This window comes from Trachemys scripta, chromosome 7, assembly GCF_013100865.1.
Source record: "Trachemys scripta elegans isolate TJP31775 chromosome 7, CAS_Tse_1.0, whole genome shotgun sequence".
Lineage (NCBI taxonomy): Eukaryota > Metazoa > Chordata > Testudines > Emydidae > Trachemys > Trachemys scripta.
Window position 1 is genome coordinate 18,654,482 of NC_048304.1, and position 27,910 is coordinate 18,682,391.

General features: G+C 45.4%; 1 protein-coding gene across 1 annotated transcript in view; it reads right to left on the reverse strand.

Annotated features, from left to right (window-relative positions):
* The window catches only part of PLXND1 (plexin D1), a 118,637-nt gene that overhangs the window by 13,615 nt on the left and 77,112 nt on the right, over window positions 1-27,910 (reverse strand). Inside the window, exons 20-29 of the mRNA XM_034775966.1 lie at window positions 22,173-22,287; window positions 21,009-21,116; window positions 19,980-20,092; window positions 18,602-18,709; window positions 17,479-17,609; window positions 16,313-16,511; window positions 6,247-6,393; window positions 3,837-3,993; window positions 2,274-2,377; window positions 609-672 (exon numbers count right to left, since the gene is read on the reverse strand). Of these exons, the coding sequence (XP_034631857.1) occupies window positions 609-672; window positions 2,274-2,377; window positions 3,837-3,993; window positions 6,247-6,393; window positions 16,313-16,511; window positions 17,479-17,609; window positions 18,602-18,709; window positions 19,980-20,092; window positions 21,009-21,116; window positions 22,173-22,287 (1,246 nt within the window). The remainder of the gene's footprint in view (window positions 1-608; window positions 673-2,273; window positions 2,378-3,836; window positions 3,994-6,246; window positions 6,394-16,312; window positions 16,512-17,478; window positions 17,610-18,601; window positions 18,710-19,979; window positions 20,093-21,008; window positions 21,117-22,172; window positions 22,288-27,910) is intronic.

Consider the following 27,910-nt stretch of genomic DNA (forward strand, 5'->3'; position numbering starts at 1 on the left):
CTGTTGGAGCTCTGATAGCTTCCAAAGGACATAATGATCTATTCCATTGTCACAGGCTCACTTAGAAGTAGCCAGGCCACCCTGCCTAGCAAAGCTGAGATCACACTACGACTGTGAGGCCAAATCCTCAGTTTTCACTCCCACCGCATTTTACCTCAGGCTGTGGGTCCCAGTGAGGATCACAGCTCGATAGCCTGCCATGCTGTGCAGCACCACAGAAAAGAGATAGATGAAGCTGAAACTGAGGGCACCCAGCACTGGGGCTGCAGGCATCTCAGAAATATCTGCCCTGTGTACTGATGGGAGCTGCCCATGTGTTTACAGCATTCCCAGGCAAAGAGGAGGTGTGTCATAGGCTGAAGCTGATTATCATCACTGGTTAAATGCTTGATGCATTTCTGGGGATGGTGCTCCAGGAATGATGGGAACCACAATATTCTAGCTAGCCATGGGGCTAACCCCACACTCATCTGTTCAGCGAGAAGTCTGAAATGTGCAGTCTGCAGGCTCTTTGCACCTCCTCAGAGCTAACCCTGATCCCACTTCCCATCTCTAAAAACAAAGGTCACCTGTGCAATCACTGTGAAAGAGAAAGAAAAGCAAATTACCTCGACTTAGCGTGGTGTCCTTCTTATCTGATAAACTCATTGCCAGAGAGGCACCTTCAGGAATCTGAGGAGGAGGAGAAGAACAAAGGTAAGGGATGTCAAGGACTACTCAGGATTACAGCTAAACGAGGTAGCTCTGTAGCTGGGGCAGCCTTGTACTGGTGATGCAGCTGTGTTTGAGCAGCAAACATAAACTGCCATGCTCAAGATGACAACCACACCTCACGGAATAAAATGCTCTGATGTTAGCCCCAGATTTAGATGCCTAACTCCCAATATTTCAATGACATCAATGGGAGTTAGGCACCTAAATACCTTTGAGTATCTGGGCCCTAGTGACTAATGACACAGGTGCCTTGCCACTTTCAGGGGAAGGCCCCCACTTCATCTCTTTCTCCAGGCTAAGAAGATGGATGGGAGAATGGCCTTCGCTAGGAGTGTGAAGAAATACACTATCTGGATTTGACTGATGCCAAGCAAGAAATGAAATGCTCTGTGTGTGTGTTTAGTGCAAGCTCCTCTCGTGGGGGAACTATTGTTATTTCTAAATAAAGAGAGAAAGGATGGTCCAATGGTTAGTGTGCTAACCTGGGACTTGGGTCCAATTCTCTGCTCTGCCACAGACTTCCTGTGACTGTGGGCAAATCACTTGGCCTCTCTGTGCCTCAGCTTCCTATCTGTAAAATGGGGATAACAGTATGTCCCTTCTTCGCTGAATAATCACCTTAGAGACAGTGATGTGCTCCAATACTATGGTACTGGAGGCACTGCATATAAGTATCTAAGATAGATAAATGGTTCCAGACACCATAGTGATGGACACCTCAGATTTATGTATTAAAGTAACAACACATCAGATTATTCAAAAGAAAAGAAAATTTTCACATTTAGATGCTTTTGCTCCCAAGGAAGAATGCCACCAAATTTAGATTGTCAGCTCTTCAGGGCAGGGACGGTCTTTTTGTTCTGTTTTTGTGCAGCACCTAGCACAACGGGACCGTGGTCCCTGAATGGGTCTTGGAGGTGCTACCACAGTAACAGCGATCATAATGTTTCACTTTTGGTTTTCCATGCACTGTGCAGCAGTGCAGGGTGGATTGTGCTTCCAGCATTCCAGGGGTATGTGGAAATCAAGAATCCAATAAAAACTCCAGTTTTCATTTAGTTTTAAAAGTAAAAAGAGCCAAGAAAACATCTCTGTTCAGATCCATTTTGGGTGAAATCACATGTAACCTACATTTTAGGCTTCAGCTCCTTGACAGCATCACTTTAAGTGGAACGCCCTGTTACAAAAACAAACAGCTCCCATTTGTGGGCCAGAGCCTGCTCTCAGGACAGTCCATGGCAACTCTATCATAGATTTCAGTGGGAGCAGGGAACGGGAGTGCTATGATGTTAATCAGCATGGATGGTGGCCATTGGGAATAGGAGCCTTTTATGTTGTCAGTAATAACTTGTTTTGCATGAAGAGCATTTAATTAATCTCAATGTGTTGCAATATTAATGAGTTTCTTGCCAGGGCAGATGTCTGTTCCCCGGAAGCTCTCATGGAGCTATGGCAACCTTCCTGCTTGTCTCTGCTAATCCTCCTTGGAAAGGGAATGTCCCTGAGGACAGACTGGCTGCAAGGAAGGGAAGTCCCTCTGTGAGCACTTGCAGTTTTACCTTGTAGTGGGCTAAAGTGTTGAGCTTCTTTCTGCCATCCTCCATCACCGAAGTGTCATCGAGGTCCCGCAGGACGTAGCTGTCAGTGCTTGTGGCAAACCATTCTAAATACAGACAAGGGAGTTAATGCAAAACCAGCCTGAGCAGGGCACGTGTACCTCGGCTTGGAGCAATGTGTGCTTAGACGCCACATTCAATGTAGAGAACAGGTGCTTGGAGGTGTTGGGGGCTCTGCTGTGCCATGTGACTGGAACACAGCTGCCTCTCACAGGCCTGCGGTAGGAAAGCTTTCAGGATTAACTCGAGAAGCGGGAAGTGCAATTTCCTGGTTTAGGGCAGGAAGGTGAACTGGGGCTGAGCCCACACTGGACTGCATGGTGCGGAGGGAGGTGCAGAGCCTTCTGCCCATCTCACCAAGTGCTCGGAGACACTGCAAGTGTGCAGCCCTGTCAGTCCCCATCCAGCATAAATTCTCCACTGCGCCCAGTAATCTGACCCACTCCCTACAGCGCACGAGAGGGAGGGCTGTGTGGTGTGGGCAGAGAGTGGGGATTGCTATGCCTGGGCTTCATTTTACCAGATTCTGGGCCCCAAATGCCAGTGTGCATCAGCCAACGGAGAAAAAGCAAAGTGTTCCCGCTCTTCTGCAGGATTACCTGGAGACATGTACCGGTGCACCAGCTAGTGGTGAGCCGGGTGAGGGGCACAATTGCTACTTGGTGCACATCTTGCCTTTTGCATGGGCATTGCTTAGCGAGGCTTTGGCCATGGTGAATGTCACCCCTTTGTGGCTACCTGTGACATTGAATTCCAATGGCCATGTAATCTCCTCCTCCATTTTTCCCTGAGTGCACTTGCCTAGTATGTCACCCATGGCCACACTCACCATTCCAAGTCAATTGGGATGGGGAGCAGGGCCAGGCAACACCTTGGCCAACTACTGACAAAGAGCTGAACAGGACACAGCTGTTTCCTAACTTTCCCTTTCATTGTTAGGGCCTGGATCACACCTGGCTCCCTGGAAAAAGAGATGGCCCATAGGTAGATAAAGGAAATGTCTGAGTTTATGCCCAGACTAGTGCCGGTAAGGTGATGAATGTTACCTATTAGTATGCAGATACAAGTGTCCGTAATTGAGAGTAAGACAGCCCATGCTGGGCTGAGCAATACACACAGGGACCAGAAGAGAGGAGGGCAGGGTTTAAGAAGGTGCAAGTTAAAGTACCTCTCCAATGTCTTAAGCTTTTCTCCTGTCCACTTGCTGTGTACATAACACCAGCTTCCCCTGTCCTAATGTACAGCACTTCACACATCAGTCAAACCAACTGGAATCTGGCCCTACAACTCATTACCAGGGATCACTGTTCCCCCAGGGATCACTGTTCCCCCATTGGCCGGTTGGGTGGATAGAGAGGGGGCTCTACTTCCTCTGGGTATGCCCCCTCTCTATCCACCCAACCGGCCAATGCCGATGCCAAGAGCTGATGGCTGCTCAGTGTACACAGTGAGCTCCTTCACCCTTAAAATAAGGACTGGCATTTCTCAAGGGAAAAAAGTCTTTACCAAGGTCAACATCTTCTACTCTTGGCCACTGGGAGTACGGGACATTCTTGCAAAAAGCTTCAAGGATCTTCTCTTTAACTTGACTTAGAGTATCTGTGTCCATGACCCGAACACTCAGGGAGTCCATGCCGCAGCCTTGGAAAGACACATTGAGGTTCTGTGGGGAGAGGCAGAGTTAGGGTTGGGGTGATCTGTAATGCATGGGGATGATCCGTAATGGGCTGTTGATTCCCAAGGACACCGAGAGGTTGCAGGGCACGTACAGTTTTTATTGGTACATTCCATGCATCGTGCTGCTAGAAATCCCACTGAACAGAATCTCTGTCTGAGTCTCAGTGCTGGTGAAAGATGCTGATTTACAGCCCTGGAGACTGAGGGCCCCTATTTATTCACAGTGCTAGGGGTGCATGAGGAGCAACAGTGCAAGCTTCCCCCACTCTGCCCTGCTCAAGGGCCTTAGCCCTGCCCCACAGGGACCACCTCTAAGGGTGAGAGGGTTGTTCAGTCTCCATGGCCCATTCATGTCCTACTGAGACTGGTGACAAGGGAGACAGTGCCCATTGTTGTGGCTTCCTGCAATGCTATGAATGGACTCCCTCAGTTGCATAAAGGTTTTGTTGTATCAGACGTTGGGCCAAGTTTAGTACTGGGGTAAGTGGGGGCAGTGACATGGGAGTCGATGAAGCTGTGCTACCTTATGGAAGGGGTAAATTGGCCCATTGTGCATGACATTGTGAAAACGTTCACATCAGCCAGACACAGGATAGCAAAAGTGATGCTATCTTCTGGGAGAACAGGACAGTGTGGAGCGTATCCTGTTCTCCTCTCTCTGGTGAAGCTACCAATGAAGCCTAAGGAAGAGCAACAGAGGCTCACATTCTGGGTGTCCAATCACATCGCTCCTCCCAACACAAGCTGGGCTGATCCAGTATTCCGATTCAAATCCCACTTTCCAGTCAATATTGCTCCAGCGTCTCTCTCACCCCCCTAACACCACCAGCTTGATTCCAAACGAGCTTCAGCACCACCTCCCATTTTGCACCCACACTGTTCTGGGTGTTGTTTTTGTGTCTCTGTTAACAGCAGGCCACTTAAAATCACGCCTGAAAATTACAGCTGGAATTTTCACAGGAGCCCAATGGAGTTAGGTGCCCAACTTCTTTTGGCTCCTTTGCAAGTCCCAGCCTAATGGGTCAATGGAAGCAAACACACCAAGAATGCCTGGCAAAGAGCGTGGAATACGTGCATACATAGTCAGAGTCAAAGGGAACAGTTTGCCCCTAGCATCTAATGACAGGTCGTTTTTTTTCAAGGTGAAATTTCAAACCAGCTTCAGTTACCATCATTTGGGGGCTTGGCAGTGAGTCTGAACTAATCCAGGACTCACTCTGCTTCCAGCTGCCTACCTTGCTCTGGCTTATTTCTGTTACTTGAAAGCAAAGGGTCAGCAATTCTCCCCCACTCAAACTCAAGACGTTACCATCTCTGCTGAGAAAGTTAATAGCTAGAGTCCTGCTGCTAATCCTTAGTCTGCGCAGTGAATTACAGGTCAATTGGTAAAAGGAAGCTGCCGAGATGCAGCTAAGGATATAGGGTCAAAACCTGCTCTCAGTCACACTGGTGTACATCTGGAGTAGCCTCACTGATTTTAGTGGAGCTGCTCCAGGTTTTCCCCATTGACATCAAAAGCAGAATTTGGGCCAGGCTCTGGATAGGCCTGTCTACTGCATTCTCTGTCAGGCTGATGGTAACGAAGTCTCTTTGAATATACATTTTTGTCTGACTTATTCCTGAGAGGCATTTTACAGGATTACTTTTCAGCAGGATTCCTATAACATCCTGTACAAAAGCCTTCACACCAGACCTGCAACTTTATAGCTAGCAACTTCTCATTGGCACTGAAGTCACTGACTTGCCAGAAACTGTAAAGAGGCGACACTTTTTGTTCTTTAACCCTCTGACTGCCAGAGAACAATATCTATCTATTTAGCATCACCCCGATCTGGGCCAATCAGATGGACTCTGCAAGAGCCAGGTTCGATATGTTCCTTGTCTAGGTTGTTGCAGGCCTGCTTTTGAAACCGTCACGGTCACCACTGCACATGAAAAGTGCCTATACCACTGCATGTCTAACATGCACGATTATCACAATCATATGTGCAAACTGGGTAACAGCATTTGCAGAGGAGGGTGAATCATTTACACGCCCAATAATCTGATCGGACTGTGCGATCAAAGGAATGACAAATGCAAGCAAAGGTGCACCATTACACACATATTTTGTGAGTACAGTTGCACAGCTATCTCTTTTTAAACATCAGCCTCTACAGTTTTCTTGGGCAAACATTTTTAAATAGGCTTTTGCAGAATCCTGACATGGCATCACGTGAGGGGTTCAAGACTCACTTACCCTTGGCTTTGCCTCAATGTTCTCTCTCAGCAGCCATTCTTCATTGAGAGTATACCTGGCTTTTCCCGTGATGGCATCAATGGAACCCTTGTTGATCTGTTGTTTGATAGCACAGAGCAACAGGAAGAAGGGCTCCCCGACTGTCTCCTGGGGAAAGAAAAGGAAAGGAAGTGGATAACCAGGAATCAATTAAAGTAAATCCTTCAAACTACATGGTCCTTTAAGACAGGGTCTGCACAGATGCACCAGGTAGCATAGTGATTTCATTCTGCAAGGTCCCAGACACCTCTGGAGTTGGAAGTGCCTGCTGTTTAAGGGACTGATCCATGCCAGGTGCTGAGAAATCCCTGGAAAGAGCTCAGTGCCTCAACTCCCACTGAATTCTTGGGAGCTGAAGTCATTCAGCATTTCACAGTCACAGTGCCTGGCAACAATACACAACACATCAGTTTAGGACAGGAAGTGAAGAAGGATGTCACACCCAACTGAAGTCACATGGAGGGAATTTTAGAGAGGCAGGATGTGATAGCCCAAATCAGGCTGACTAACTCCTACAAGAAGTGCTGCAGTATCATGAATTACCACAAATGGGACATGACTTTATGTCTCATAACTAGAATGCAGTGTTTATATGGTTTAAAATATATTGACAAAATAGATAGTGTATCATATAGCACATTGAGCACAAATATAAGCTCTGCATTCGCACAGTCCCTACCACAATGGAGCCCTGATCATTATAGTACTATCCTAACAACAAATAGCAATACTTTCCTGCTAGTCTCAACCCAGTTCATCTAAACATATTTACAGCAACATTTCTGATCCAGTCACTCCAGTGACACAGATGCACTAGAGAACTATTATCTATTTCCTTAAAAAAAAATGTCAGTGCTGGAGTACATCCCATCCACCCTAATGTTCATGTGTTAGTTCTTCCAAATGAAGCAAGTGCAAATTATTGCACATTTATATTTTTCTGAGCATCACATATACACATGCACGCACAGACATACATATATGCACAACCCTGCCATCTGAAACTCTACCCAAGACAACTGATATCCGAGTATTCTGACATTTCTGAACCATGAGATGCTAGAGCCTGTTCAATCTGCTTCTTAATTAAGACTTGGTGAGTCTTCTATTCCAAATTCCTTATAATTGCTAAAGCAATTAGTTCAATGTCAGTTCTGATTCTGCTGCGTTCAGTGCAGCTGATGATACGACACTACAATATGGGTGTAGGTGGGCACACACCATCTGTGCCACAGTGCATATATTTAATTTTCCAAGGGTGACATTTCTAATGAAGCTGGAAAGTTTACTTGGGGCTGCTGTGGAAGTTTAACAACTTTCTGTCACATTCCTTCTGAATGGGGTCACATGCTAGTCATCCCAAAGGCACATGCAGGAATGCATGGCTGTGCACTGGGAAAGGTGTTTAGGAGGAACTGGTTGTGCTTTTAAGGATTGGGAAAAGTTGCAGGGCTTGATTAGAGATGTGAAAATCAGAAGGCATGGAGATGACTTTGGTGAAAGGTGAATTCAGAGCCGTCATTCAAGAGGATGACATTGACGCTGAGAGAGTGTTTTGACAGGAACATGCAAATGTCACCTGCTTGCATCATTATGTGATTTGGAGTTGGGGCGCCTATAAATTAACCTCATTGCATTCAGTGCTCCCAAAGCTGGCCTTGCTATGATGAATCAGGACTTTCTCTGTTTTATACAGCATGTGATCATGTATTTATAGGGCACGGTCACAGGTGCTCAGTTCAGATGTGGGATTTGAACTCCATCCCCTGAAAGGTTGGAAGGTGCTTGAATCCTGGATTTAGATTCAGCCTATTACAGAAAGAAGGGCCAGTCATGAAAGCTGTATCTGGATCCTGATTCAGATTCAAACCCTCCTCCCCCGCCAAAGTTTAGGACAGGTGGTTTGATCTGGTTCAAGGCTCATCTCTATCCACATATCATGACTGCATTTCTTGCTTCCACGTCTCAGACTCTTCAAAAGCCTCAGCTAGAGTTAAATTGCACCTTAGTCATAAAGCTGCCTCCAAAGTCAGCAAAAGCTTATTGTGTGAGAGTGCTGCTGGTAGATTAGCTATTTACTACTTGGTTCCAACCTACTATAGTGTGTTGAGTGAAGCTGATCATGTGGCAAATTTTTGTGTATATGAACATACCATGGAGGGAGAATGGCCCAAGAAATAATTGAAATGGGTATACCAGACTCTGCTGTAGCATAAAGGATCATGGCCTAACACCCAAGAGTAATAACACAGAAAATAAACTACAATGCTCAGCCTGCTAGATTCTATTTCTGTGTTCGGCTCTTAAGCTTTCAAATCCAGAAACCATGGGCTGTTGTGGAAATCTACAAAAACATGAATCAGACAGAAAATTTCAAAGATGGGAAAAGGAGGCTGGCAGGCAGGCACTGAAGATAAAATGGCTAACTTGGAAATCTGGACTATTGCTGGGAAACCAGTTTGGAAAGGAGTCAAAAACTGCCTTTGGACTCAGCTAGTTTTGGGGGAAGAAATTGAACTAGCAAAGATTAGTGCTGATTCAGGAGAAAAAATAGATTTTTTTTTTTCAAAAAGCACATTCCCGCCTTCCCCCCCATTATGAATGTATTTTAATTAGACTTTTAAAAAAAATTTCTGACTGCAGTGTTATGGGCTCTTAAAATTACCTTGGGCACCAAAATAACTTTACAGTAATAGAAAGCACAGTAAAGGCTGGCACCATTTGAACTGCTCCATGCATGATGCATGGGGATTTAGTTTTTATATGCCTGGATTTCAAAAGTGACTTGGAAAAAACATGAAGATTCAGAGCACAGACGGGATTCACATGTTACTCCTGCATTAATGAGCTGATGTGTCATTAGAGCTGTCCTCTTGGTAACATATTACAGACATTTCCAAAATGCTTGAGCAGAACAATGGAAAACTCCTGTTTATTCCAAGTGCCCAGTACTAGGAAGTTCCCACCAAAGTTTCAGGCTAAACGAGTGCTTGCCATATGAGGACAGAGAATACTGGGTGTTAGAGATGGACCCAAACCAAAACCCCAGATCCAAAGACACCCCATGCTGTTTTGGATTTCCACTTTTGGACTGACTCCCTATCTGTGTCATAGAGAGAACCAAAACCCAGATCCATCCATCCCCACAGGTTTTGGGGAAATTGGGATCGGGATCCAGATCTGAACATTGTATTCCAGGTCCATCTCTAGCTAATTATCGTGCCATTAACTTTCATTTTCACATCCTCTCCACACTTCCTGGGTCGATCAGGGACTAGACAGCAAAGTGCTGAAATAACACCTGGGAAAAGATCTTCTTTCAGTATTTCCTGTATAATCATAAGTGTGCAGTACTAACATGGATAATTTCACCTGGCTCTCCAGCTCAGTTCTGCAGTCAATTCAGATCATTTGGATAAGCTTTGCATACACATCCAAACTTCTAGATACTTCTCTGACCCTCATCCAAACTCCAAACCTCCTGAGATTTTGCCGTCATAAGTCCCGAATCTACCAAGGCAAATTCCCCCTTCTCATAATAATAACTCCACTCACTGCATTAAATTTAGGCTACTGGTGTCTATGCTCATTCTGAATTTTGTAAGGATCTCTTCTCCATTTGCAGACAGCTCCTCAAATCTTTCTTTGCTGCAACTCAAATGGATGGGCTGTTCGGCAGAACATTAATATAAAACAAATGTTTAAACCGTGTAATGTTAACTTACGAGGGAAAATACAAGCAGTTGGAATTTTTCCGCTGTACAGTGTAAGGGGCCTTTTATAGCAGCTGTTTCAAATAGACATTGTGATTAATGGGGATAATTCAGGAACTAAAAACAGACCCATCGTCACATAAGTCTCATGGCCCAGTGCTACAAGGGGGCTGGTAAATTTCTTTACCAAAAACCGGCTGTGTAAAGGGAAGCACATTTGTTTCACAGACATTAGGTGCACAATGGAGGTGGCTGTCTATCACTAGTAATTTAAATCTCAGACTTTGGGCCAAATCAGCATAGGTGTAAAATTTCACCTGACTTCAGAAGATCTGCATTCAGTTATGCCAGGATTTGATCCTGAGACTCTCCTTTATTCCTGCCCTACACAGTCTACTTGTCTGGCTTTGGGTTCCTCTCTTTCCTATGCCACAATCAGGCCAAGGCCGGTGTGGGAGCCAGGGCCAGCTTCAGACACCAGTGCAGCAAGCCGTTGCTTGGGGCGGCCCATGGAAAGGGGCGGCACGTCTGGGTCTTCGGCGGCAAGTCCCTCAGTCCCTCTCAGAGGGAAGGACTGGCTGCCGAAGAATGAAGCGGCGTGGTAGAGCAGCCGACGAAGTGCTGCGGATCGCGGCTTTTTTTTCCCTCTTTGCTGCTTGGGGAGGCAAAAAAGCTGGAGCCGGCCCTGGTGGGAGCATTCTCCTCTGGAACTCCTGCCACCTAGAATGGACTCTCTAGATCTCCCCATCTCTTCTCTCTTTTCACATCTCTGCAGGAAACACACTGTTTTCCTTTGACTGTCTCCTAACTTCTGTCTCCCACTGCAAAGCATTCTGGGAGGGAGATGATTAGAAAGATACTGTAGAACAAAGCAGTGTTGCACTGTAACCACAAATGTTTATTTTTCAGAAAGAGGGAAACACTCTGTTGTGAAAAGTAGAACAATAGCTTTTATTTTCATAGCTTCAGGCACACCACATAGATCAAGTGGTGGAACAAAGCCACAAGTGAATTACGTTAGCTTGTCCCGAAGGAGTGAAAACCAAAAGGGTCAGTCTACTTCTCATCACAGAGCCTTTTGCGTTATGAAGCACAGTCAACACTTTTCATCTTTTCATGCTGGAAGTCAGCTCTCTCAAGTAGGCCCAAACTTGTTACTGAACTCACTGGTACCAAGAAATTAAACCCTTTAAAGAAATAATAGCTTCTGATAGGGAACGGAAAGTCCGAACCACCAACATACACACATCACAAACCAGCCTCAAGACTCCATGATGCAGACAGAAAAAAGCCTCTAGCACAGCACCGCCTTCTCTTTCTTAAATGCCAATGTCCCCGTGATTGAGAGAAGGACACAAAACAGGTTTATTTTTTCTACGTGTCGTAGGGCATGGATGCCTGTTTAAGTGGGCTGTTATATCTGAGGCTTCAAAAGAAAAGTTAAATAAGCAGCATTTGAAAGTACTGTATTTGTGGGTACTTTACGGGCCGAGCTCCCCAAAAGTAACTAGTGATTCTGGACACCCAACTTGTGACACCTTAAAGCGGCCTGATTTTCAGTAAGTGCAGAGTGTCCTCCCTTTAAGGTATCTCAAGTTGTGCATCCAAAAATGGAGGCACCTAAAATCACTCGGCACTTTGAAAATCTTCTTGGCCAAGGTATTGATTGTTGTTATAGCTGAGACTAGACCAAACCTCTAGTAGGACTGGAACCTAAAACATGGCCTGCAGTATTCAGTCTAGTGAGGTGGTGACCCTGTCAGATTTCATAGGTTCAAGCCAAATCAGTACTTGGCTAAGACACCTAGATGTTGCAGAAAGTTGTGCTGGTGGGTCACTCTTCAGAGTTGCTGCCACAGTGTGGGGTAAGGGCACTATGTGGCTGGAGGGGCCACATTTTTAATGAGATGTCACACTTAGGTGTTAATCACCCAGACAGACACAATTTACAGCAACTGTGATAACTACTTAGATGGTTCGCCTGTTTTTCAGATGTGCTGAGCATCCACAAATTCAACTGAAGCCAATGGAAGCTACCCTTCACATTTATATTGCTAAATAGTACATGTAAAGGGATTGGACAGCATCAGTGGCTTGCTAGCTTTTCTTCCTCTTCATCTGCCCAATAGCCAAGAGCTATACTGCAGCTAAAGGATGGCTATTGGGCAGATGAGGTGGTACCATCCCATTTCAGCCAAAGCAGCTCGCTCTTCAGTTTCCTGCTATCTGCAGGTTTGCCCCAAACTCCACCAGGTCAGGTCTTCTCCCCAGAGCTCCACACAATTATAGCATTATCACAGTCCTCATTCAGTATAAGTTTCTACTGATAACATCTGTCTTTTATCTTCCTCTGTATTGGGATAAAGCCAGGGTGCAGATGGAAGGAACAAATCATTTACAAGCCAGCTTCGTGTTTTATATTAACATCTATGAATCACAATCTGTGGCTCTCTCTCCTATTACAAAGAGCTGGATCCGTGGACCAAGCCCTATCTTCGAGATAAGCCTCCAGTCCAATTTGATGAGCAGAAGATGTGATCAGTAGTCTCAATTCGTACGGGTGCCAATTGGTAGCTCTCTCACCATTTGTACCAGACACATAGCCACTTAAGAACCACAAGCACTTTTAATTTCCTTTGTAAGCCATCCAAGACCCAAGTCCCATATGATAAAACTCAGCTTTTTTTCTGAGAAAGCTGTCTTGCACAATGTCCATTTCCAGCAGAAATTAGGCAGTTGCTCTGGGTTGTATCAGACACCGGCACATTTTCTTAGTCTCACATGTGGTCTTCACTCTCCAAAAGGAGAGATCAGTAATTTTTTGCATATGGTTTAACTATATGCACAAAACCAAAAACCTAAATGTTTGCACTTTATAATTCCTGGACTTCCATCACCAATCACAGGTATAGTTTGAATTTCCTTACATTAGTGATATATTTGACATCCTGGGTATGTCTTTCAAACTCATTTGGCATGCCCCCCTCAGAACTCCAACCCCCCCTGCTTCTTGTCCCCTGATTGACCCCCTGCTGAGAACCCCCCACCCTAACTGCCCCCCAGGACCCTACCTGTCCCCTGACTGCCCCGACCCTTATCCACTCGCATGGGTGGCAGGGTTGTAGAAATTTTGGTGGTGCCCAGAACCCACCCACCCCCACCTGCCTAAGGCTCTGGGAGGGGGGTTGGGTGGGGGGAGAAGGTCTGGGGTGCAGGTCCTGGGCTGGGGATTAGGGTTCAGGAGGGGTGCAGGTTCTGGGATAGAGTTTGGGTGCTGGGTGCAGGCTCCGGGCTGGTGCAGGGAGTGGGTGTGCAGGAGGGGGTGAGGGGTGCAAGCTCTGGGATGGAGTTTGGGGGTGGGAGGCGATGCAAAGGGAAGGGGTGCAGGCTTTGGGAGGGAGTTTGAGGGCAGGAGGGGGTGTGTGGGAAGGGGGAGGGGGTTTGGGAGGGAGTTTGGGGATAGGAGGGGATGCAGGGGTAAGGGCTGTGGGTCTGAGGATGAGGGGTTCATGATGCAGAAGGGGGCTCAGGGATGGAGCAGATGATTAGGGTGTGGGGGAATGAGGGCTGGGGCTGAGGGGTTTGGGGTGTTGGAGAGGCTCAGGACTAGGGTGGAAGGGCAGGGCAAGGGCAGCCTGTCTTCCCATTAGTGGATGGGGGCACTAGGACCTGGGGGCAGCAGACAGCAGTTGCTGCTGGCTCTGGCAGTACAAGCAGACAAGGGAGAGGCGGGGGGGGCACGGGGAGAGGGATGCACGGGGGTGGGTGGCAGGTGGAGGCCGGGGACCCATCCAACACTCCCCCGCTCCCTGACTGCCCCCCCTGGACTCCCCTTACCATTCTGGCTCCATGTGTTTGCAAAACATGCTGCACAGTGGGTCAGTTTGTGTGTTACACAGGGCTGCAGACAGAGGGAGGGGGAGCAGGGGAGGGCTCTGGCTGCTGGAGGCCAATGGGAGTGGGTCAATCAGCCCAGCCGCCCAATCAGTAGCCGCACTCTGCACGGAAGGGAGGGAGGGAGGCGAAGGGAAAAAACCCCCGGACATTTTAACTTTGTTACCAATTCCTCCTGGACAGCTATTTAGAGATGCAAAAGCTGGACATGTCCGGGGAAATATGGATGGATGGTAACCCTAAAAGAGCTGTTCTAAATTATTTCCTAGTGGCCAGTAGGTACTGTATATATTTAATTGTTTGATAAACAGAGATAGGCCTGGACCTATGTCTCAACGACCCCTGAAATCTGGTCCAGATACAGCTTTGGATTCTGTACATTGAGCCTCTCTAATTTAAAATAATACACAATTGATGATGATACTCGAAATATAGGTAACTACACTATGGGTCTGAATCACCAGTATGACACCAGTGTAACTTCATTGACTTCAGTAGAGTAACTTCTGATTTACATCCAAGTACGTGAGATCATCATCAACAATATATTTTACATATACTGAATCTATCTAGGACAAGTTTTCAAAAGCAAACTACAAAATTGCAGGCACAATTTTTCATTGCTAAAGTTTGTGTGGTCAAAATCCCTGACTTGTTCATGCAGGCAGCATTTGTACACCGCTACCCCCCAACGCGACCCGATATAACATGAATTCGGATATAACGTGGTAAAGCAGTGCTCTGGGGGGGGGAAGGGAGGCTTGCGCACTCCGGTGGATCAAAGCAAGTTCGATATAACGCGGTTTCACCTATAACACGGTAAGATTTTTTGGCTCCCGAGGACAGCGTAATATCGAGGTAGAGGTGTATATGGAAATCCAGTATTTAGCCATCGAGCCAATTTGCATGGACAGATGCAGTGTGTATGCAGAAGGCTATGTTTCTTCTGTGGATGCAAAAATTGGACTGTTGAAAAATTAGTCCAGCAAATTTGCAGTTTGGGTTGAAGCCTCTTGGAAATGAACAAGGAATGACAATGGTCTCAATTATCAATATTATGAAATCTGAGTAACTCTCAACTGAAATCTCAGAGCCAAACACCCTGGAATTTTGGTGAGGTTCAGATCTGGAGCTAGATCTAACCTTCTCATCTTTGGTGCCTCTCTAGTTGGGAGTCACTAATGTTCCCATGGTCTTGGCTAAAGAGCACTTCTTGGGCTACCAAAACAGATTTTCAGGGGAATAATCTCATCTTGATGCACTGCCATCCCTATTAATTCCAGTACTTTTTCTGATTGCAATTATGTGGACTATCACTCCTCAGGCTTCAGGTAGGGTGCCAATTTAGGTTGGATGTATTCCTGAAGGTTTCATCACATGACATAATCTTTAATTAAAGATTAATCTTTAATTCCTGGAGACTCCAGGACATAAAATGATCATCAGCTGGGACTGAAAGAAATTATGGTATGCATGGGAATATTATAGTACTGATCCCATGGTGAACACAATCATTATAATTATTATACAATTGGAGGAAATCTGGGGGGTGCTTTTCAAAAACCCGTAGTTATTGGCCTAACTCTACTTCCACTGAAGTCAAGGTCCCATTTACTTCCATGTGATCAGAGTTAGGTTATTGCTCAGTTCTTCTGAAAATCCTGCCGCTGAAGCATCAGAAATTGGCAAGTGTTGAAGATAGAACACGGAGCACAGGGACCACTGGTGTGTTCTGATATTGAAGTTATGTTCTTTTTATATTACAATGGGTAGATCCTTAACAACAGGAAGAGGAGAACGCTTTCAGGGATGGAAATCCAAGTCTCCAGCCTCTCCTGCCTCTCAGGACAGGCTCTGTTTGACAGATTCAGAATGGTAAATACACTTTGGGCTTAAGAATATCAACAAGCAATTCAACAATGTTTCTCCTCATGTGTTACAGGCTTCTCCTCAGTACTCTGTGCCCTTGTATTCAAAACGGAGAGGCACTGAACCATCAAAGAATTGACTGGAACTTCTGTCAAAAACTCAAACCATTTTGGCAAACTAGCTTTTTTTAAAAAAATTATTCCCTCATGACTGCTCCACACCTTCCCAATGTATGGTGAAAAAACTGTTCCACTGGTGATTCTGGCCCTGAAAAACTAAGCCATACCAGAAAGCTCAAGGTAACATTTGATCTCATGAGATTCCCAGCCCAGAGACAGAGATAAAAGTGGAAAAAAAGTGGAACTTTTGGCTGCCTGTTCAAACTGAACCTTGGAGTCTATTGAGGTTCACCCATTGCAAGTGACTAGTCATTCAGATGACTTGGTTTAACCAATCTCGTAGACAGCGATCACCAGCTGACCTGTGTCTCCCATATTACACTCAGATGGGCTATTCATAGCAAGAACAGCATCCATACTTATTTCTCTTACTCTGAGAAAGCTGTACATGCAGATGGACATCCAGTTGGTGAGCATCTTTTCCACCACAGACTCGGTCCTCCTCAGCATAAGCTTAGGGTTTTTGGAAGCTGAAGCATCTATGAGATCCACCAACAGGTCCTTCATGATGCTGGTGTAGTACTCCAGTTTTCCATGTAATGCAATAGTGAGCAAGGAGGCCAAGTTACACCTGAGAAAAGAGTTACAAATGATCCTAGGTTTGATTATACAAGACAATACAGTCAATTGGCATCAAAAGAATTCAAGGCCATTGCAATATACCAGATCTTTTTCATGACACTTGTCAAGTGCGTTGAAGTTTCAAACTCTTCCAATGCTACTGGTTCTCATGTTGGCTCATGCCACTCTTTAGTGGTATGAGATGCAAATCATACAAGACTAAACTAACCACTGTACTTTTTGGCGCTCCCCTGTATAACAGTGCAATTTTACAGTAGAACTTCAGAGTTACGAACTCCTCGGGAATGAAGGTTGTTTGTAACTCTGAAATGTTCGTAACTCTGACCAAAATGTAATGGTTGTTCTTTCAAAAGTTTACAACTTAACATTGACTTAATACAGCTTTGAAACTTTACTATGTAGAAGAAAAATGGTGCTTTCCCTTTATGTTTTTAGCTGTTTATGTTTAATACAGTACTGTACTGTATTTGCTTTATTTTTTTTTTAGACTCTGCTGTTGCCTGATTGTGTACTTCTGGTTCCAAATGAGGTATGTGGCTGACTGGTCAGGTTGTAACTCTGGTGTAACTACAGAGACCAGATGGTTTTGGGTTTGGCAACAGGCTACAGAACCTTTCATCTCCCAGGTTGTATAGCCTAGGTCAGCAGCGGCAAAAACCTGTGCGCAGTGGCCTATGTGAAATGTGTTCATAGATCTCTGTTAAGTTCCTGGTAGGACAGGTGTCCATATCCCAAAACTGCCACTAACTGGCACCCTCTCTGGTAGTCGCAGCAGATAAGCCAGGGACACCGTGGAGCCTGAACTTCCCTCTGAGCCTGGAAGTGCTTCTTCTGGGTCAGGGTTAGGCAGGCGCTGCTGTAGCACACCTGTTCTGTGGGTACACAGAGGACTTCAGTCTCCAGGGCTGGCTGTCAATGACTCTTTCAATGCTCCCCTTACCCCAGGAAGTTCTTACCTGTCTCTAACAGCAAAGTCCTTCTGCTGCTCGAGAGCATGGACGAATACGATGAGGAAGTGCTTGTTGTTGAGCAGGGTGGAGAATAATGCAATTCCTTCTTCCATGTTGGGCCTGCAATTTTCAGGAATCTAAAGAAAGAGTGGGGACTTGGGTGAGAAAGCCACAGTTCATTGCTTTATCAACCTTTATCTTATCTGACACACTCTGATGTGCCTGGCAAGTGTAAAAACACTAGGCTGGAGTTCCCTCTCCTTGAGCCCCGTCTGATGTATGTTTCTTATCTAGATAAGAATTGACTGTGGGGGAATGTGCAGCAACTGCACTTACATCTGGGCCTGCGGGAGTCGCTCTCAAACTCATTTACAAAGAGACTGTAGACTGACATTGGGAAAATATGGCAAACCTCCAATTAGGAAAGCCTAGGGATGGATCTTGTCAGCTGTGATTCTGCAGCCATGGAGCAGATGTTCAGCAGCTCTTGTCTCCTATCATCAGCAAAAGCTGATCAGCTGACACACGCCTTGTTTTTCTGGCTGTTTGGCATACGCAAACCTCTTTTTAAGCATCACAAAGAAGGACATCAGCTCGAGCTGAGTGAAATTTTTCAACTGAAACTTTTTGGGAGGCAAAAAATGCAAATTTGGTGACACCAAAACATTTGATGAATTCGGGTTGATTTCGCAAAATTGTTTACGTTGAAAAAACAATGAAAATCAAATTCTGAAAAATTTGAAACGTTTCGGTTTGACATTTACAGAACAAAATATTTAGATTTTGTATTCAAAATGAATGTTTGCTTAAAAATTTCCTTTAACTTTATTTTTTTTAAATTATAAAAAGTAAAAGTAAGCTCAAAATCAAAACAAAATGTTTCACTTTGGGTCGAGCAAAACGTTTTGTTTGACCCAAAATGAATTTTTTTCTTGACTCTTCTATTAGCTGAAAATAAAAAAAAAAAAAAAAAAAATTGTTTTCAGTTTGACCTGAAATTCCGATCCCCTCCCCCTTTTCTGGAATCACCAGCACACCAAAAAATCTGTTATTCACTAGCTTTGATATAAAAAAATAAGACTATTGATAGTGACAGTTAATAGCAGTTGTTTATCTCTGGGCTACTCACTTTCCATTCTCCTGACAGCAAGGGATGAGTTTCTTGGACCTGACACCCAACCTGTGAGTTGAGCTGCTGGGAAGGCAGAACGTAACGCTCCTCATAGAGCGAGGAACACTGCAATAAAACAGAGCCATGTGGAGAAATGGGTAAGCAAGATCAGATTCTTCACCACACTCAGAGAGGGCAACATTGTTTGAGACATGAACAGGAATGTCATCAGGACGTGAGGCCACCCATCAGGAATGAACACTTTGGTATGTTTTAATAGAGCCTTTAAACAGTTGGCAAGAGCCTTGTGAATGAACAGACACCAGTCGGGGTAGGCAGATGTCTTAGCAGAACAAGATTGTTACAATAAGGAGATTATGAACAGACTAATATGACATCTACAGAATCTTGGTAGAGAAAGAATTACGGGGGAATAAGTCCAGGTAGAGCACTATGGGGTGTTTAAACATATGTAACTTTTGAAGCAGAATTGAAATATACTGAAATATCTTGCATTCATATAGCAGCCTACCTCCGAAAGAGTGTAGTGCCCAGATACACACAGGGGTGGACATCTTAGAAACATGAATAGTAATTAACTACAAAACCCTTTGCAAACAAAAATCATCATTTCACTCTCCGCCAATGTAATTACTTCTGGGGTGAAATATGGTCGCTACTTAACAGGGCACAGCAACACTCCACAGCAGCTGATGACTGGAAGTAAGGATTGCATTGTGTCTGCTGTGAAACTGGAGGGGGGGATTTAGATACGCAGACTGGCACTGGGCCAGGACACTGGAGATATTGTTTTTGCACCTGTGAAAAAGTGCCAAGGGAATTTTAAGGCCAGTGAGCACTATCTGCTTGTGCCCAGAGGGGCATTTCAGTGAAACAAGTTGTCCACATCCTCTGGAGGACCCTCCCCAGGCGGAATGATAGTGGGACACCACCTCAGTTCCTTCCCCTGCGAGTGAGACCACGCCTGGGCTCAGTTAGTCCCACCTGGCACAGTGGGGTGCAACTGGAACCAGTAGGGGTGTCTCAAACCGCACAGCTAAGGAGGACTCTGGTTTTGCTTCCCATCTTAGAGACAGCACCTGCAGCAGCACGGTGGCGCCCAGTTACGCCATGCTGGTGCACTGGTTCAGTGTTGACTCAGAGGGGAGTGTCTCACCAAAGCGAGGCTCCCATCCAAGTACTGACGAGGCCTGACCCTGTTTCATAGCCCGAGGTGCTGTGGCTACGGTTATTATGATAATTAAGGCTGAAATAAATGATAGCAGCTGAATAACTGTGTTGTACTGTAAGCCTTTACTGGGAGAAGGCTGAGCCATGATTTAGTTGAGAAGGAATTTGAGTGATTAGGTGTGTATGAAATGTGGGATTGTCTTACTTTGGGGAAGAATGTCCGTGTCACAAAGTGCTTGTACTCCAGGAACGGGATCCCCTGGCTGCGGTTTAATTCCTTGGTCAGGTCTGTCATGTCAGTCTGAAGCTCAGCAAAACCTGATCCAAAGAGACCCACAAACTGAAAGGGCTGAAATAATCTAACAGCCAGGGCAGCTGAGTGACACGCCTGGCATTGGCATACAATATACTCATCAACTCTGCCTCCTCATACCCCTTTCCCTGGGAGGCAATAAACTGTATATGGGGCTTGGCTGTCAGCATTGTGCACCAAACCCTGCAGTTCTTACTCAGGCGAGACTCCCACTACTTCCAAAACACAGGCTCTGCAGGGTTTGGTCTATAGCACAAGGGTTCCAACATATTCTATGGAGAGTCAGACTGAGAAGACAATAAGTGAAGGCGCCTGAAGCTCTTGTCCACTGTTTCTCCAAGCAGTAGCATGTGGCATTTCTATAGCTCCCTGCACTGTAGGCTCAAAGCATTTTATAAACATGAATGTGATCTCATACATATCATTATCCCCACTTTACAGCTAGAGAAAAGGATGGCACAGAGATTAAGTGCCTTGCCAAAGGCCACACAGCAAGACAGTGGCAGAGCTGAGAACTCTAGCTCTACATCTCCTGACTCCCAGGTCTGTGCTTCAACTACTAGGCCATGCTTCCTCCCACTGAGAAGTACACTTTGCTCACAAGTCCCACACAGCTCAGGCGATTGAAAGGAAGCTACGGAAATTCAGGTTGTAGCTCTGAGCTTTTAACACTATTATAAAGCACTAAGAGAGGCTGTTTCAATCAGATCACTCAATGGGCTGGGCATCCCTATCTTTGTGCGTGTGAGTATAAGGTGAAGGGAGCCCCTTTCCTTGTACACACCCCTGGTGGGTTCTTACAAATCCAATTTCAGTTTTGTGGCAAAAGACAAATAAATTTGGAAATTCCAGGAGCGGAGCTTCTTTGCCTCCTGACTCCCGCCCCCATCTCCTCCTCCTTCCCCAGTGGCAGTTACCGACCTTTGCGGATTTCCTCTCGGATCTGGGACTCCATCTCCTCCATTTGGAGCAAGGTTTTCTGCCAGTAGCGCTCTGCCCTGCGGCTCTTAGTGCAGAACACAAACAAGCCTGGGGAAGAAAAGCTTAGAAGGTTAGGCCCAGAAGTGAAGAAGAATACTGTAGGAAATTGAAACTGGGAGTAGAGAGGAGTTTAGGGCAGCAGAACACACACTGTGAAAGTACACCTACACAGAGAAAAAACAATATTCATTTTTGGTTTAACAACTATGAAATAAATACACATCTGATCAGGCAGCTGCTGATTATCTATAAATAAGTCAAACCAGCTGGAATTAAATGATCACTCAACGACTATCATATTAAATTTAGGCCTGCACATTACATACATTACCAGACTTACTGTATGTTAATAAATTCCATCTGATTAATGAAAATATGTGTGAAGAGGTTTAACACCTGCTTTGTAACGTGTGTGTCCTTCAGCACTCTTATGCCTCCAGAAATATGTTTCCAATGATCAGTAGATTATTTAATAAATAAAGTATATAATAACTTCTATTAAAAATAAATGAAATCCTTATTGGAAACACTTCATTTTCAGTGACGCAATGTTTTTCTTGCTGCAGTCATTCTTGGCATGTGATGTAAAGATGAATTAGCCAGATGACACAGATCTGTTTTAAACAACTTCCAACAAGAATGATGTCCAGGCTGGTAGACTTTGTTGTGTCTGCTCCGGATATGCATCCTTTACTATGGTTAGGAGGGTCTCCATGATTGAGTTCTACCTCTTTTCATTTTTTCCTTCCCTCGGTTATTATATTTTATTTGAATTTGTGTGACAGAGAAAGGGGCTTTAAAATTAACGAAGGGCTCACACACTACAAAACTGAGCTCTAGATACAGCTTGTGGACACTCCACAATTCAGGGGAGTTTGGATTCAAGGCTCAGTCCTGGCCTGTTGTAAATTTCCTAAATTTGGATCTGGGATCAGACTTTAAACAGCCCCAAAGCTCAGAGTTTTTGGATGTGAGGCTTGGGGTGGGACCCATCCTCATATAAAATAAAGTTGGGAGTGTAAATCATCTGAACTTCCATGTGTGCACGCAATGCCGCAGAGCTGAAGGGATCAGTATGGCTCAGGGATGGTTCCATTCCCTTACCTACGACAGACAGAAGCAGCAGGATACTGCAGATGACTATGGAGACTATGATCGCTGTCTCGCCTCCCCCAAGGTGCAGCATAGCAATCGTCTGGTTGAATTTTCCAACCTGGATCTAGAGAAGAATACAAAGGAAAAAAAGTCACCCAATAAGTTAACAAGCAAATAGGAGATCAGCAGGAACTTGCTACAGGGGGCAAAAGATCACAACAAAAGAACAGAACCGGCAATTTGCTGGCTCAGACATCTTTAGTCCTCATGTGCGGGTCCAATGTCAGGGCCCATGAGCTGCTCTTCATGGCCAGGCCTGCAGGTGCTCTGTGTGTGTGGAAAGGGTGTGACCTAACAGGCCTGATTCTTCTCCCACATACATCAATGTAAAACAGGAGTAACTTCAGTGGTGTCGCTGGAGTTTCGCTGGCGTAAATGGGCATGACATACAGCAGACTCAGACCCCCTGCCTCTGTTTGGCCAACTCGCAATGACACACACATGTCATGCTGAGGCTCTTGGTTACCAGGCAATATCAGGTGTAAAACTCATGTGGATTCTAGAGATAGTGACCACCATCCAGTGTAGTCAGAGAGAAGCTCCATTAGGTTTTATACAAATTTGATAGGTTCTATCCAGCAGGGGTCCATGGGGCTAAGACGCACAAACCCATTCACTTTATACAGTGAAACCTATCCAAGAGATCAGCCTTATTAAAGAGCCGTCTCCTCATGAGGCCAATGCCCAACATCCTCATCTGCATTAGTTATAATTTATATTGTGGTAGTGCCTACACACAGGCTTGAATCAGGGTCAAGGCTGCATTGTGCTAAGTGCAAAATAAAAGGCAATCCTGCCCTGAAGAACTTCCAGTCAAATAGTTACAATTCTTAACCCAGTTCCATTGTACTTTCCACCCAGACCTGCTGAGAATGCAGAACTGCTGCCAGTCAGTGAGAGAAGCGTAAGGAGAATTGAAAGATACTGAGACAAAGGTAAAATTAAAAATGAAAATAACTAATCATAGTACTAAGAGGGGGCTGATTGTCTTGTGGTTGTGGCACAGGACAGGGAGTCAGGAGACATTGGTTCTACTGCTGGGTCATATGTCACACTTCCTGGGATACCATGGGCAGGGCCGGTGCAACCACTAGGTGAACTAGGCAGTGGCCTAGGGTGGCAAGTGGTTGGGGGCGCCCAGGGCCGTCCTTAGGCATAGGCAGCTGGGTGGGGCACCTGAAAATTTGGGGCACCACTGGGTCTTAGTGTCCACCCCTCTGGTTTTCCTATCCCCGTTCTGACCCTCCTGCAGGCTCTGAGTCTTTCTGGGAAGGGGATCTAGTAGTTAAAAGAGAAACAGTCTCCAGCCTGCCAGACCTATTAGCACAACACTGAAACAGTTAAAGAGCCATTCAAGGGGTAATGAAGACATTGAACAGGCATTTGCCAACCCCCAGGTATCTACTGTCAGTTTCTGAATGTACTGACAAAAACAGTTGTGCATGACTGTAATATTTACTCAGAACATGTCAGTCTACAGGACCTTAGGGTAAAATTTGCTTCAAAAATATTTCATTAGTGAGTTGAAGATTATAAAATCACATCTCTAAAAAATCCTTGCATAGATTTTTAGATGCACAATCATCTTTAGCCTTAAATGCTTGGATCTTCAGACATATGGTTTTTTAAATAAATTCTTCAAAAGACCACCCTTATCTAAAATACACACTTTAATTACTATAGTAAAAAAACTTACTTCCAAAGTCTTCCTGTCCTTTCTGTCCATCCATTTCTCCCTTCACCTCCTCTCCACCTCCCCCAACCCTTCCCCATCCCCCCCAACTGAAGGAAGCAACAGCCCTTTGCTTCCAGATAGCTGGACAAAGAGTTTCCCTTTCTTTACTTCTGACTATCTGATGAACTAGTTTTAAGCAAAATCAGTACCTTAGTAAGATATAAAATCCTTTGTTATGCCTAAAATCTTTGGAAACATATTTTTTAAAGTTGGTGACATTTCATAAACATGTGTATTGTTATGGAGATCACACACAGTAAATTAGTGTTTCCTTTTTCTAAAAGTAATGAACATTGTTATGAACACACTAAACCTCTGTGACTGATTAATTTAAAATAATGTCTGTTTCAGTGAGTTAAATATGTAGTAATCTGGAATGATTACTTTATGAAGGCTTAAGAGTACATTTAAAATATAAAATCAGCTTAGAAATACTGATTAAGAAAATGTAAAACAGAGAAGAGCTGCATCATGTATTCCATAATATTTAATGTCGTATTCAGCAAGACAGTTGACTCACCCTTACTACAAAGTTTTTGCAAATAAAAGTCTGATAAACTTCAGGGCATATCAAAAAACCTGTGACTGACATTTTTTTATTCCCAATTTTAGTGCTTTTCATTAGGTACCTTCTGCATGTCCATTCTGCATGAGGGAGAGGGTACAGGGGTCTCTGCGGGGAACTGTGACTCTCTGCCACTGTGAGGCGGGCTGGGCGTCTTGTTATTCTTTCTGCCTTGTCCCTCCGCCCACGCCCCCACAGGGCTGCAAGCTCAGGCTGCCGTCGGGCATAGGGGCACCAGTCTAATAATACTCCATAGGGCCCCATAAATCCTAAGGATGGCCCTGGAGGCGCCAAAAAGCGGTGCCCTGGCTCAGCAGGGAGAAGCCGCCTTCCGGAGGCACCAGAGAGTCAGAGCGTTGGCTTGCGGGGCTGGTGAGCCCCAGCCATGGAGGAGCCGGCGTGGCACAGGGGGGCAGGAGCCCTGCAAAGGCGGTGGCGCCGCTAGCGGGGAGCAGCCGCACCCCCCGCCCCTCCTGCCCAGGCTGCAGCCTGGCGCCCACCCCAGGGGCTCCTGCAGGCTGCAGCAGATGCATGCGGGCAGAGGCCTCTGTGCGCCCTCCAGGTCCCCCCCTCACCACGCTCGGGCTCTACGGCTCCTGGGCATGTGAGCCGCCGCCGGGCCACAGGGCCCTGAGCCTGCTCCAGGAGGGGCAGCGGTGGCTCACACTCCCGGGAGCGGCAGAGCCCGAGCGCGGTGAGGGGGGAGGCCAGGGGGACGCACGGGGGCCTCTGCCCATATGCATTTGCTGCAGGAGCTCCCAGAAGGCAGCTCCTCCCTGCCGAGCTGCTGCAGCGGCCCAAGCCCGGCAAAGCCACTGAGTGGACTCGAGGCAGGGGCCGCCGGAGTGGGGAGGGCTCACAGGAGGGCTGTGCACCCTCCAGGGGAGTTTAAGGGGCGGGGAGGGGGGAACCTGATCTGGGGAGCAGCCCCTGGGCACAGCTGGCCCCTGGGCAGGCGTGCCCCTGGGGTCTATAAAGGCTTGTTGGGATTTGCCCCTCAATGAACTGATGTTATGAGGGGAGGGGAGCGCAAGGTGGAAGTTTCGCCTAGGGCACAAAATATCCTTGCACTGGCTCTCACCATGGGCAATCCCCATGTACCTTAGTTTCCCCACTTGTATAATGGGGAGGCCAAACACTGACCTCATGAGGGATTGTGGGGTTAACTCATTAATGTTTATGGGATAAAAGGGAAAACTAGCATCTTTACAAGAAAGGAAACGTAGGCTCATACCATGGTTTCACTTCTGGAAGCTGAGTTTCACTTCTCCAAAGGAATGAGAAGAAGGAAACTCCAGCAAAAAACAAAGTGAGCTTGAGGAGGGCGGGGTGCAGTGATCTTAAGAGGATCCACTGAACAAACCCATATGGAGAAATGGTTTGAAATAAATCGGATGAAATTCAATAAGGACAAATGTAAAGTACTCCACAAGGAACAATCAATTGGACATATACAAAATTGGAAATGAGTGCCTACGAAGGAGTACTGCAGAAAGGGATCTGGGGGTCACAGTGGATCACAACCTAAATATATGAGTCAACAGTGTAACACTGTTGCAAAAAACCAAGCATAATTCTGTGATCTATCAGCAGGAGTGTTGTAAAGACATGAGAAGTAATTCTTCCCCTTTAGTCCACAGTGATAAGGCCTCAACTGGAGTACTGTGTCCAGTTCTGGGAGCCACACTTCAGGAAAGATGTGGATAAACTGGAGAAAGTATAGAGGTGTCATAACTATAAAGGGAAGGGTAACAGCCCTCCTGTGTACAGTACTATAAAATCCCTCCTGGCCAGAGACTCCAAAATCCTTTTACCTGTAAAGGGTTAAGAAGCTCAGGTAACCTGGCTGACACCTGACCCAAAGGACCAATAAGGGGACAAGATACTTTCAAATCTTGGTGGGGGGAAGGCTTTTGTTTGTGCTCGTTGTTTTGGGGATTGTTCGCTCTTGGAACTAAGAGGGACCAGACATCAATCCATGCTCTCCAAATCTTCTGAACAAGTCTCTCATATTTCAAACTTGTAAGTAACAGCCGGGCAAGGCATGTTAGGTTTATCTTTGTTTTCTCAACTTGTAAATGTATCTTTTGCTAGAGGGTTTACCTCTGTTTGCTGTAACGTTGTACCCAAGGCTAGAGGGGGTTCCTCTGTGCTCTTTGAATTTGATTACCCTGTGAAGTTATTTTCCATCCTGATTTTACAGAGATGATTTTTTACCTTTCTTTCTTTAATTAAAAGCCTTCTTTTTAAGAACCTGATTGATTTTTTCTTGTTTTAAGATCCAAGGGGTTTGGATTGGTGTTCACCAGGGAATTGGTGTAAGAGTCTCTCAAGGCTACCCAGGGAGGGAAAGGTTTTTGGGGGGAAGACAGAGTTTCCCAAATAACTCATAAATCATTTGGGTGGTGGCAGCAAAAGCAGATCTAAGCTGGTAGTTAAGCTTAGAGGTTTTCATGCAGGTCCCCACATCTGTACCCTAAAGTTCAGAGTGGGGAAGGAACCTTGAGAAGAGGAGAGAAACAAAAATGATTAGAAGTCTAGAAAACATGATCTATGAGGAAGATTGAAAAAACTGGGTTTGTTTAGTCTGGTGAAGAGAAGACTGAGGAGGGACATGATAACAGTTTTCAAGTACATAAAAGGTTGTTACAAAGAGGAGGGTGAAAAATTGTTCTTCTTAATCTCTGAGACTAGGACAAGAAGCAATGGGCTTAAATTGCAGCAAGGGAGGTTTAGATTGGACATTACAAAAATCTTACTGTCAGGGTAGTTAAGCACTGGAACAAATTACCTAGGGAGGTTGTGGAATCTCCATCATTGGAGGTTTTTAAGAACAGGTTAGACAAACACTTGTGTGGGATGGTCATGTTATGACTTAATCCTGTCTTGAGGGCATTTAACCCTCTTATCTATACTCCTATTGAATCCAATGTGCCACCAGGTGGTTTTTTAGATGAGATTTATTTCAATTACAAAAGATGCCAAAAATCAGTGGTTTTCGATGGCAGGAATTTTACTAGCACCCTGGTGGTGTAAAATGTTCTTGAGTAACATGATAGCCCTGTTGTAGCTTGCAGGGAAGGGACTCTAAAGCTGGCTTTCTTGCTTATATTAGAAAAAATGTTTACAGAAGGCAGAGATTCCCTGAGCACATACACACACCCCTCTTTACAGGCTTTATGCATCTATTGAGGGTGTTCATCAGACAGACACTATCAAGCAATACACATTGTAGTGAGGTTTTCATGTGTTTTGTCTAAAAATGTTCATTTTACATTCTGGATTTTTTATTCTAGCCAACCTGGCCCAAATTTGCATTATTGCCAGGAGCAGAAATCCCAGTTTCAGTGTTTAAATGATTCTGCAGTGAACTAAAATGGGTTTGAA